The sequence below is a fragment of the Lipotes vexillifer genome, unplaced genomic scaffold (assembly GCF_000442215.2).
Source record: "Lipotes vexillifer unplaced genomic scaffold, Lipotes_vexillifer_v1.1 scaffold765, whole genome shotgun sequence".
NCBI lineage: Eukaryota > Metazoa > Chordata > Mammalia > Artiodactyla > Lipotidae > Lipotes > Lipotes vexillifer.
Window position 1 is genome coordinate 1311325 of NW_006773642.1, and position 9994 is coordinate 1321318.

At 48.1% G+C, this 9994-nt stretch overlaps 1 protein-coding gene across 1 annotated transcript; it reads right to left on the reverse strand.

Moving 5' to 3' along the window:
* Window positions 1–3412: 3412 nt before the first annotated feature.
* Window positions 3413–4818, reverse strand: LOC103071158 (actin-like protein 7B). Its single transcript, XM_007448449.1, has one exon. The coding sequence runs from the start codon at window positions 4761–4763 to the stop codon at window positions 3510–3512; it is 1254 nt and encodes a 417-aa protein (XP_007448511.1). The 5' UTR covers window positions 4764–4818; the 3' UTR covers window positions 3413–3509.
* Between the last annotated feature and the right edge of the window lie 5176 nt (window positions 4819–9994).

Genomic DNA, 9994 nt, shown 5'->3' on the forward strand with positions numbered 1-9994 from the left:
AAAAAAAAAAAAAAGGCAATACTTATACTTTGGACAATTTCAAGCTACCAACATGGTTTAACTGGCTTGCAAAATTCCTGACATTAACAATGGACTGTCACAAGCCTTTAAAAGCTAGCTCCAGCATCACCAATATCCCACACTCCCTGTCCCCACTTGTTAAGAACCACTACATTACAAGAAAATGTAGGATTAAAAAACAAAAACACTTATCAAATAAAACACCATTAATGGTTTGTATTATAATGAAGTGAACTGCTTAAACCCACCTTATGCAGATAATTCTTAGGACAAACTTGGTAATACACTTTGGGGAGACAGATCAGGCTGCCCAGACAGGCAGTGAGGATAACAGGCCTCTTGCCATGTCTAACTAGTAGGACTTTACCACATGATGTCACTCTAATACTTGCTTACTTATGTCTCTGGACGTCTCAAGCAAGTTGTCTCTCCTTTGCTAAAAGATTGGCGTTCTTAACTTTTATGCCTTGGGATAATTATGAAATTACATCATATTTGTTGTTTATTACTTGAAAGGAATCTTTTATATGTATTCTTTTTCTTGTAAAAGAGACTGAAAATTTGCAGAAAGGAGATAAGGGCAGAGAGACATTTTGGAATCACAAAACTTTGATTTAGCACAAGACTGTGATTTACCAGGTGAGTAAACTTGGGCAAGATTCTTAACTTCTACAAGCTTCAGGGTCCTCACCTGTAAAATGCGGAAAGATACTTGTAACTTCTACCTCACTGACTGGGAGTAAGTCATTTCCATTGGCATGTACTAAACACCCACCCCATGTCATTTCTCTGCACTGGGCCCAGAGAAAACCAGGATGAGGAAGTCCAAGTTCCTGCCCTTAAGAAGCTCAAGTTTAACCTCGGGGACAAATACCTAAACAAGAGAATATAGAACAACGGCCAACTGACACACTTAGGTTTGCACTCTAAAGTGTGAATGTGTTATCTGACGTTCTCTAATACTGTGACAAAAATTCTTCATGTGTAGTAGCTTTTCTGTTGGGAAATAAATGAAATGTCGGTCTTAATATTTCAATTATAAGAGTCACCAGAGATTAAGTGATTAGTGCTTTCATACCATCGGCCACACAGGGATGCTTTTAGAGGAGAGGACCAGGAGATTAGGGCACTGAAACTGTGACTGTGGAGATAGGAGAACTTGCTGAGAGTGTGGGGAGTGAGGAAGAAAGGATTGTGGAGGCGGGGAGGTAGACATAGGCATGGTTTTTAGAGATGGTCAAGACGAGCATGTGGAAGAACGTGCACATGCAGCACTAATTTACTGCCTGTGTGGTTTGGGGCACATCACTTTCCCCTCTATAAGCCTCCATTTCCCTATAACTCATCAGGTATTTAGGATAGGTATTAAGTAAATGTTCTTGGGTTGCAAGCAACAGAAAAGAATGCTGGCTAATACAACAAAAGTTGTGTTGAAGCAGCAGGTATATGTGAAGACATCAAAGTGGTAGAGACTTTGGCAACACAAGAATATAGGCCCCACTGAAAGAATTCATGTTCCAGAAAAAAAATTTATACACTGTTCTGGCCAAATAAAATGTGTCTACTGGCACCATCAGCCTCTAGTCCTCCAGTCTGCAACTCTCTCTACAGGAAAGAGCCCCGGTTCCTGCATAGCACCAAGGCCCTGTCAGCTCCAGAGGAACTCAAACTCCAGGCTAGAAACCCAGTTCTGGGCAACAGGGAGGGCTAGATGGCAAGGCGTTAGGTGATAAAGACCGTGTCTGGTTCTATCCCAAAGCTGCAGCTCCCGCACGAGGCCAGGGACAGAGGCAGCCTCACAGACTGCCCCCAGATCAGGACTCTTTGTCTAAGGTAAGAGTTGGCTCACAGATATTTGATAGCCCATCAGATTACGCAGCTCACCAATGTCTGATTTCACAGACAACTGCTCATGGGCCCCTGGTCACGGGCCGCATCAGGAGGTGGGGAAGGAGAAGAGGCAGGAGCCACCCTCTTCTAGGCAGTCAGTCACCAGCTGAAATCTCACCAGGCTCGATGGCTTCTCCCTCAGCCCTAAAGCTACTAAGTGGTCACCACGCCTAGCACTTCCTTCTCCATTGACAGCTTTCCATTACACCACCTCCTCCTTCCCAACCCCAGGAACACTGAGCCTGGCCACCAACATGGTTGGCCACTGGACCCCCCACTAGCTGTGTGTAATCCCAAGGGAAGGGCCACATTCCGGCCATTTCTGTCTCCAGCTCTGGGCCTCACCCATAGTAGATGCTTGGTAAGTGCTCAATGGTTGCTAACCATTAAGAACCATTGCTATAGATGGAATGTTTGCTTCCACCCTCCCAATCCCCCACCCCTCCCTCCAAATTCATATGTTGAAAACCGAACCAAAGTAACGGTATTAGTGGAGACCTTTGGAAGGTGACTTTGGGGAGGGCAGAGCCTTCATGAATGGGATTAGTGCCTTTATAGAAGAGGCCCCAGAGATACCCCTCACCTCAGCCACCAAGTGAGAGCACAGCCAGATGTCAGGAGTTTGTAACCCAGAAGAAGGCCTTCACCAGAACCTGGCCATGCTGGTACCCTGACCTTGGCCTCCAGCCTCCAGAACTGTAAGAAATAGATTTGTTGTTTATAAGCCACCCCATCTGTGGTATTTTGCTATAGCATTCCAAACTAAAGTAACCATGTTTGCCCTTCTAGAAATAATCATGACCTGGGTCAGGAGACCTAGGCTCAACCACTGGCATGGCCCCCTCCATCCTGGTCCTCAGTTTCCCCAACTCTACAGGAGGGAGAGAACCACATGATTTCTAAATGGCCTCTGGTTTCTCTAACACCCTCCAGATTCAGTGGCTATTTGTGACTCTGTAAAAATAGCTGCAACTTTGACAGGTGTCTAAAGGGAGAGGGCCACCGATGGGTAGAAATGGTCCCTCCCACTCAGGAGACAGCCCATGGGCTGTTCCTTTGAAGGGGGCAGGCAGTGAGGGCTGGTTAGTGAGGCAGTCAAGCAGTGACAAAGCTACGGGCAGGTGACCATCAGGGGCAGAAACAGGAGATGGAAATCAGACACCTAGTTGTGAGCCTCCCTCCCACCACTTAACTGTGTGACCCAAGCTAGTCCCTTAATCTGAGCTTTTGTTTCCCCCTTGGTCCATGGGTGAACAAGCAGTATGAGTGTCTGTTGGATTGGATTTTGAACCTTGAAGAGCTAATAGAACAGGAAGCCACATTCTGGGCTCTATGATGATGTTGCCCTCATGGGGAGAGCAGAGGGGGAGGGGCCAGTGAACCTCCCCCACCTCCCTGCTGCTCCCGACCCAGCAGAGCAGAAGGTGCTAATATGCTTAAACCCAACTCCCCACCACCTTCTGCTATCACACTAGAGCAAGAAATCCAGACCAGACAAGAGCCATTGCATCTTAAAATTTTATGTGAAACTCTGTAAATGTGTACAGAGTGGTCTGTGGCTGTCTGCCCACAGTCCTGGACTGTAGGGACACCACTGCTCAGCACTTGCTGTAGATGGCTTCACTGCCCCGCTCCTCGAACTCTTCCTTGCTGACCCAAAGCTGCTGGAAGGCCTGCAGGGAGGCCAGGATGGAGCCGCCAGTCCACACGGAGGTCTTCCTCTCGGGAGCAGCAGCAACTGCGGGGCTGTCCCCGGGGCAGAGGAGGCTCAGCTCCCTCTGGAAGCGCTCTGGGAAGCCGTCCAGCATGGTGCAGCCGCCACACAGCAGCACGTTGGCTGCCATCTCCTCCTTGAAGCCTGCCTCCTGGCAGTGGTTCAGGCAGGTGGCCGTGAGCTCAGGGAGACCAGGTTGGTTGCTGCCTACCAAGGTGGGCTTGAAGAGCATCTCGGCGCACTGAAAGCGCTCCTGGCCGATGGTGATGCGCTTGCCGTCGGGGAGCTCATAGTCTACTCGCAGATCCTCCAGGCACAGGCCAAGCTCCTCCTCTGGCTTGAGTGCTGAGTAGCAGCACTTCTTCTTGATGTGCTCGATGATGTGCAGGTGGTCGTCCGTGAACTTGTGGCCGGCGTCGTTGAGCAGCTGCAGCAGGTAGTTAGTGAGGTCGCTGCCGGCATAGTCGGCACGACTCGTCAGGCCTGGTAGCACGTTGCCCTCGGAGATGGGCACCACGTGGGAGACGCCGTGCCCACTCTCCACCACCAGCCCAGAGGTCTTGCCATAGGAGTAGATGGACAGCAACGACTGGGATGTCACGTGCATGGCAGGGATGCCAAAGGTCTCAAACATGAGCTCTGCATACTTCTCGCGGTTGCTGGTGGGGCTGAGTGGGGGGTCGGAGACCAGCACGGCATGCTCCTCGGGGAAGATCTTCATGGCTGTGTGGAAGATGTACTCCCAGATGTTCTGGACGCAGTCCCAGTCCACCACGATGCCGTATTTTAGCGGGTTAATCAGCTTCAGAGGCGCCTCCATGTTGAGCAGCTCGTGGCCCACGTAGATCTCCTTGCGGGTGTCACCAGCATCAGCTGCCTCCGAGCAGCGCTTGCCCACAGTGGAGGAGATGAAGTAGGTGGGCCTCGGCTCACCTGCATAGCCACACTTACAGTACTGGGAGCCCAGGTCAATGATGAGTGCCTTGACCTTACGCACCTTCTTGGGCTTCATCTTCAGCTGAGTGGATGAACTTGTGTCCTGGATGCCAGCCTCAGGACCTGGTAGGGTGCCTGCCTCTCCAGGGTCCCCCTGAGCCGTGCCCATGGGCTTGGGGCTAGGGCTGTTCCTCGTCGCCATTTGCCTTCCTCGCTCACCTTTCTCACATCCGCATCCTAAAGCTCCATGGGGAGAAATAAGAGGGTCCACCTCCAGCAGTGCCTTGGCAACCCCTCAGGATTGTGATGTCACCACGGGCTGGTCCATTCCAGCAGCCCAGGGAGGGCTTGGCCTTGGCAGGCCCTTGACCTATCAGCCCCACCCCCATCGGCCTAACGCGACTTTGCTCCCAGGCGGAGCAGGTGGCCAGCACAGTTTTAGAAATCCAACCACACCTGGGTCTCAGAGGTTTCTGCTCCCTCCCCTTATAGCCTCACTCCTAATCCCCCGTTCACTAGCTGAACACCTCTTCCTCCTCAGCTTCTTGGCCAAGAGGGTGATAAATATTTGAGCCCCTACAGTAAGCCAAACACTGTAGCAGGCACCTCACATGACACTTCACAGCACCTTGGGAGGTAGACAGAGCTAAGGAAATCAAGGCTCAGAATGCAAATGACTTGCCCAAGAGCAAACAGCTCTTGGAGTGTTTGTACTTTAACCCAAGTTCCTCCAAATCCAATGCACCAGGTCACCTTGAAGAGTGTGTAGGCCCTGATGATAGAAACCTGGCCACAAGCAGTGCCCAGTCTAGTTGGGAAGAAGACGAATGGATGCAGAGGAGTTTGCAGGTGGATGTCTATTGGGAGAACAGAGGTGCACAAAGGAGGGAGGGAGTCAGAAGCTTCTCCAGAGAGGTGCTGCCTACGTAGAGTACTGAAAGATAAGTGGATGTTTGTCAGGTAGCTAAGAGGAGGGAAAGCCATCCCAAGCAGAGAGCACAGCCTGATCAAACACTCAGAGGGAGGCATGGTGGGGAGCTTCCAGTAGTTAAGGTGTTTGGAAAAATACATCAGGATACGGCAGTCATGGGGGCAACTAGGGAGGACCCCAAATTCTAGAGGTAAGGGCTTAGATTAAACTGACCACAGCTGGGGAGCCAATGAAGCCTTTAAGTGGGGAGTGGTCAGATTTGGTTTCCAGGACAAAATCTTAGAACGATTCATGTTTAGCTGTAATATGGAGGGACAAGGTTCTGAGATCTAAAAGGAGGATGTTGAAGAAATTTTTGTAAGACTTGAAGGTGGCCTAAGCTAGGACTGTGATAGTGTGGAAAAAAGGAAGGGACAGGTTCTAAAGAAATTCAGAAAGTAGAATCTAATCTAATTGGTTGGTTCTCAACTGTCCTCAATTCAATCCAAGCTTCTAGTCTAGCATTTGAGACCCTTTCTCATAGGCTCCTGAGACATCTCTAGCCTCAAGCATTGCATTTACATTAGAAGATTAGATGTGGGGAGTGAGGAAGAGGGAAGGATGAATCCCTTTCCTCTGCCCAAGCAAAGATGGCCTGTCATACAGAACAAACAAATTCATTAGGTTCCCATAGGGTCCTCTGTGCCAAACTGTCCCCCCTCTAAAACAAGAGACAGATTAGGGCTTTATTAAAGAAACAGGAGGAAAAGGGGAAGAGAAACAACTGGAGCTGAGGAAGTTTTCTGAGAAACTTAATAAGAGCAGAGGTAGTTGAAGGATTAGGTGACATTTGATAAGAAAGAAAAGAGGGATTTTTAAGACATAAGAAATACTGCTGTGGAACATATAAAAATGTTAATAAAGAACTCATGGGAATTTCTGTTTGCTGAATTGTTTCTTGGAACATGGCACTAGGGAACTGGATGATGTGGGAAACAACTTTATAAGGATTTCAGTTACGAGCACCACCAAGTTCCACTGGTGGTATTTCAAAATCACGGAACCTGAGGATTAGACACTTGATCTGGCATGGACAGCTGTGAGGGACAAACTTTTCCTCACATTGGATTGACATCTGTACCTCTCTGAAGAAACCATTAATTGGTCTTGGGTCTACTTTTGACGTTGTGCAAGGCAAGCTAATTCTTCCATGTGACAACACTTAGGCTATTTAAAGGCAATGCACGTGGACCCCCAAGCCTCCTCTTCTTCCACTCCTTGTGGAAAGACAGTACAGAATAGAAAGAGGAGTAAGGAACTGGACTCAGAAGACCCGAGTTCATATCTAGATCCATTATTATAATCTGTATGAGCTTGGGCAAACTACTCAAAATGTTAGTTGAACGTGATTTTGATAGTGCTATATCCCCTCATCAGATTGATCCCTATCCGCTGCCTCCAGGTTTCAGGCTTGAGCATCTAGGTGGATGGTAGGGCTCCTCATATATAGACAGAGGATACAGGGGCAAGAGCAGTTATACAGGGGAAGGCAATGAGTTCCAGTCAGGGCGTGCTGACTTAGAGATGTCCAGAGGCCACTAGGCTGTGGATTATGGAGTCGGGAAAGAGAAATAATCTAGATTTAGTCCTCAGTAGAGTACCTCCATCTTCTGAAGACAGCTCCTTTCCCTTCCACCTCAAGGAAACTGGTTAGTCTTAGTATTGGGGTTATCACACTGAGGGCTGAGCTTTGGGAATGAGGCTCAATGTCTGTTTAACAAGGAATTCTTTTCTTTGCTGGGAGCTTGACTCAGAGATTCCCAAAGGTCAACATATTGAAGAGTTGGATTCCTAGGTCTCAACAGTCTTAGGCTCGAAACATGCAGATTCAGTAAAGTGGGGGTGGGATCTAGGAATCTGCGTTCGTGAAAAGAAACGTACTTTGGCCTTTTCCTTACTAGATTCTCTTTCTTCCCTCCTTAGCTGCTAAAATTACAGGGTCTGGTTCACCTTTCCTCCAAAGGTCAAGGGTGGGTGGTGTCCCAAAAAACAAAGCTAGGAGCAAAGATACCACCTCAGGGAGAAATGTGTTTCTTGGTCTAATTTTTTCATGTTTTCTTTCTCCACGTTAGGGGAGAGCCTCAGCGTTGCTTTCAAGAAGGATCTCATGGTATTTTTGGTCTTGGGCCAGAGGAGCAAAAGTAGGTGTTATCCCATGAGAAAATACGGCCTAAGAAAGGAAAGCATGAGCAACATAGAGTGTCTCTACCTAGAGGGACCTCACCAGAAACTCCCCAGGAGCCCACATATGCCTTAAATGGCTGGTGACAGGTGTGCAGGGTTGTGGGAGCCAGGCAGTGGAGGTTTGGGGTGCAGTGTGCCAACAGTCTCCATATCCTTCCATCACTGATACCACTGTGTGCTGACCCAGAGAGAAGGGTCACAAAGGGTGACATGAAAGCTAAGGGGAAAAGGGTTTCCATTAGGAGACAGCATCCAAGTATGCAAAATCCTGAGAGGTGAAGTAAAAGGAGTGAAAAATGACCTTTGGCTTTAGCCTGAAGGATGTGGGGATGGACCCTGAGAGTCCCTGTGCCCATGTACGTTACAGGCTAGATGGAGCAATTGGCCTTAAGTTAGCACAGCACCTCTCCCACCTATGATAGAAAGTGCTAAGGACAGCAAGCATGGGCAGTGGGGGAGGAGCCTGTGAAACAGAGCATGTCAGGTTCTGAGTGTCTTAGTGAAGTGGGATGCACAGGTCAAGTGAGAGAGGGTGAATAATGGTCCCCCAAAGATATCCACATCTGAATTCCTGGAACCTGTGAATATGTTACCTTTCATGGTAAAAGGGACTTTGCAGATGTGAGCTAAGAAGTTTGCAACGGGGAGATTAACAACCCTCGATTATCCAGCTGGGCCCAAAGTAATCAGAAGTCTCTTAAGAAGAGGGAGACAGGAGGGTCAAGTTCAGATAAGGAGATATGACAATGGAAGCAGAAGTCTGAGAGGTCTTTGAAGATGAAGGAAGGGGCCACAAGCCAAGGAAGGTAGGCAGCATCTAAGGGCTGGAAAAGGATTATCGCTTAGAGCCTCCAGAAGGAACGAGGCCCTGCTGAGACCTTGACTTTAGCCCACTAAGACTGACTGTGGGCTTCTAACCTCCAGAATTGCAGGATAATAAATTTGTGTTTTAAGCCATTAAATTTGTGGTAGTTTGTTACAGTCTCCATAGGAAACTAATATAGGCTCTTACAGGACTCCAGGGCAGTAAAAATGTACTAAACAGCTGCATATTTCTCAGAAATCAAGAGGTGGGTTGAGGAGAAAGAAAATGGATGATTCTAAACTAAATACACCTTTGGTTGTCATACAAGTTCTCTTGAAATAAAGTGAGACAATCCAAGTTGGCCATGCAAACCCCTGAAAAGCAGAGATAAGTAAGCTATTTCTCAGGCAGCCAGGCGTAGAGAAAAGTACTTTCTTATTCTTTCAAAATTCAATACCATCTCCTCCTCTACCCATTGAACAAAGAAGCTGCCCCTATCACATAGTCACAAGGCTCATGAAACTGGACTTGGTCCTTTTCTTCTCTCATATCCCAAAAGGAGTAAAGAGCATCCCCAGTAACTTCCTTAAAGGAGAAAGCCCACCATTGTAGTGACTGCCTCTTTAATAAGAGCACAGTGCTGCATGACATAAGGATGGATCCTGGGCACCTTGAGAGCAGCAGGTGTCAGAACCAACAGGCCCAGCTTCAGAGATGGCATGTGATACAGTGGCCAAGCAGCCTCAGAGACACATGTTGGGTCACATCAAGGGACACCTCTGGGAAGAAGTAGCAGTCAGCAGAGCTTGGCACTGCTGGCTGGATATCCTTGGGGGGGCTATGTACCCAAGAATCTCAGTGTTCTCATCAGTGGGACTGTAGGGTCTAATTTCATTGTCAACCCAATGACCTGGACAAAGGAGGAGTATGTGTGCAAATATGTGTCCAAAAATAATTCCTCTGCAGGTTTCCCTAAGAAATAAGTGGGACAGAAGTGCTTGGCATGGTCACCATAGCAGCCATTGGTCCTGCTAAAATCTAAATCAGATGGTATCAACTCTCATCAAAATTCTCTAGTGCTTTCTGACCTCACACAGAGTTAGAGCCAAAGTCCTAGCAATGGCCTATGAGGCCTAACGTGAGCTGCTCTCCCTCCCCGACTCCTTCTCCCATCTCTACTTTTCCTTGCTCTCTCCACTGCAGCCACACTGGTCTTCTGGGAATCCTCTGACTTGGGAAGCAACAAACCTTTTCTGTAAAGGGCCAGATAGTCGATACTCATTTTCAGCTTTGTAGGCCATACAGTACTTATTGCAATGACTCAACTCTGAGCTTGTAACATAAAAGCAAATATAGACAATACATAAACGAATGAGCATGGCTGTGATCCAATAAAACTTTATTAAAAAAACAGGCTGCAGGGCTTCCCTGGTGGCGCAGTGGTTGAGAGTCCGCCTGCCGATGCAGGGGACAC

What these genes read in the sequence shown, in the direction of transcription:
- LOC103071158 (XM_007448449.1), bottom strand. Translation starts at nt 4,763, where the DNA reads ATGGCGACGAGGAACAGCCCTAGCCCCAAGCCCATGGGCACGGCTCAG.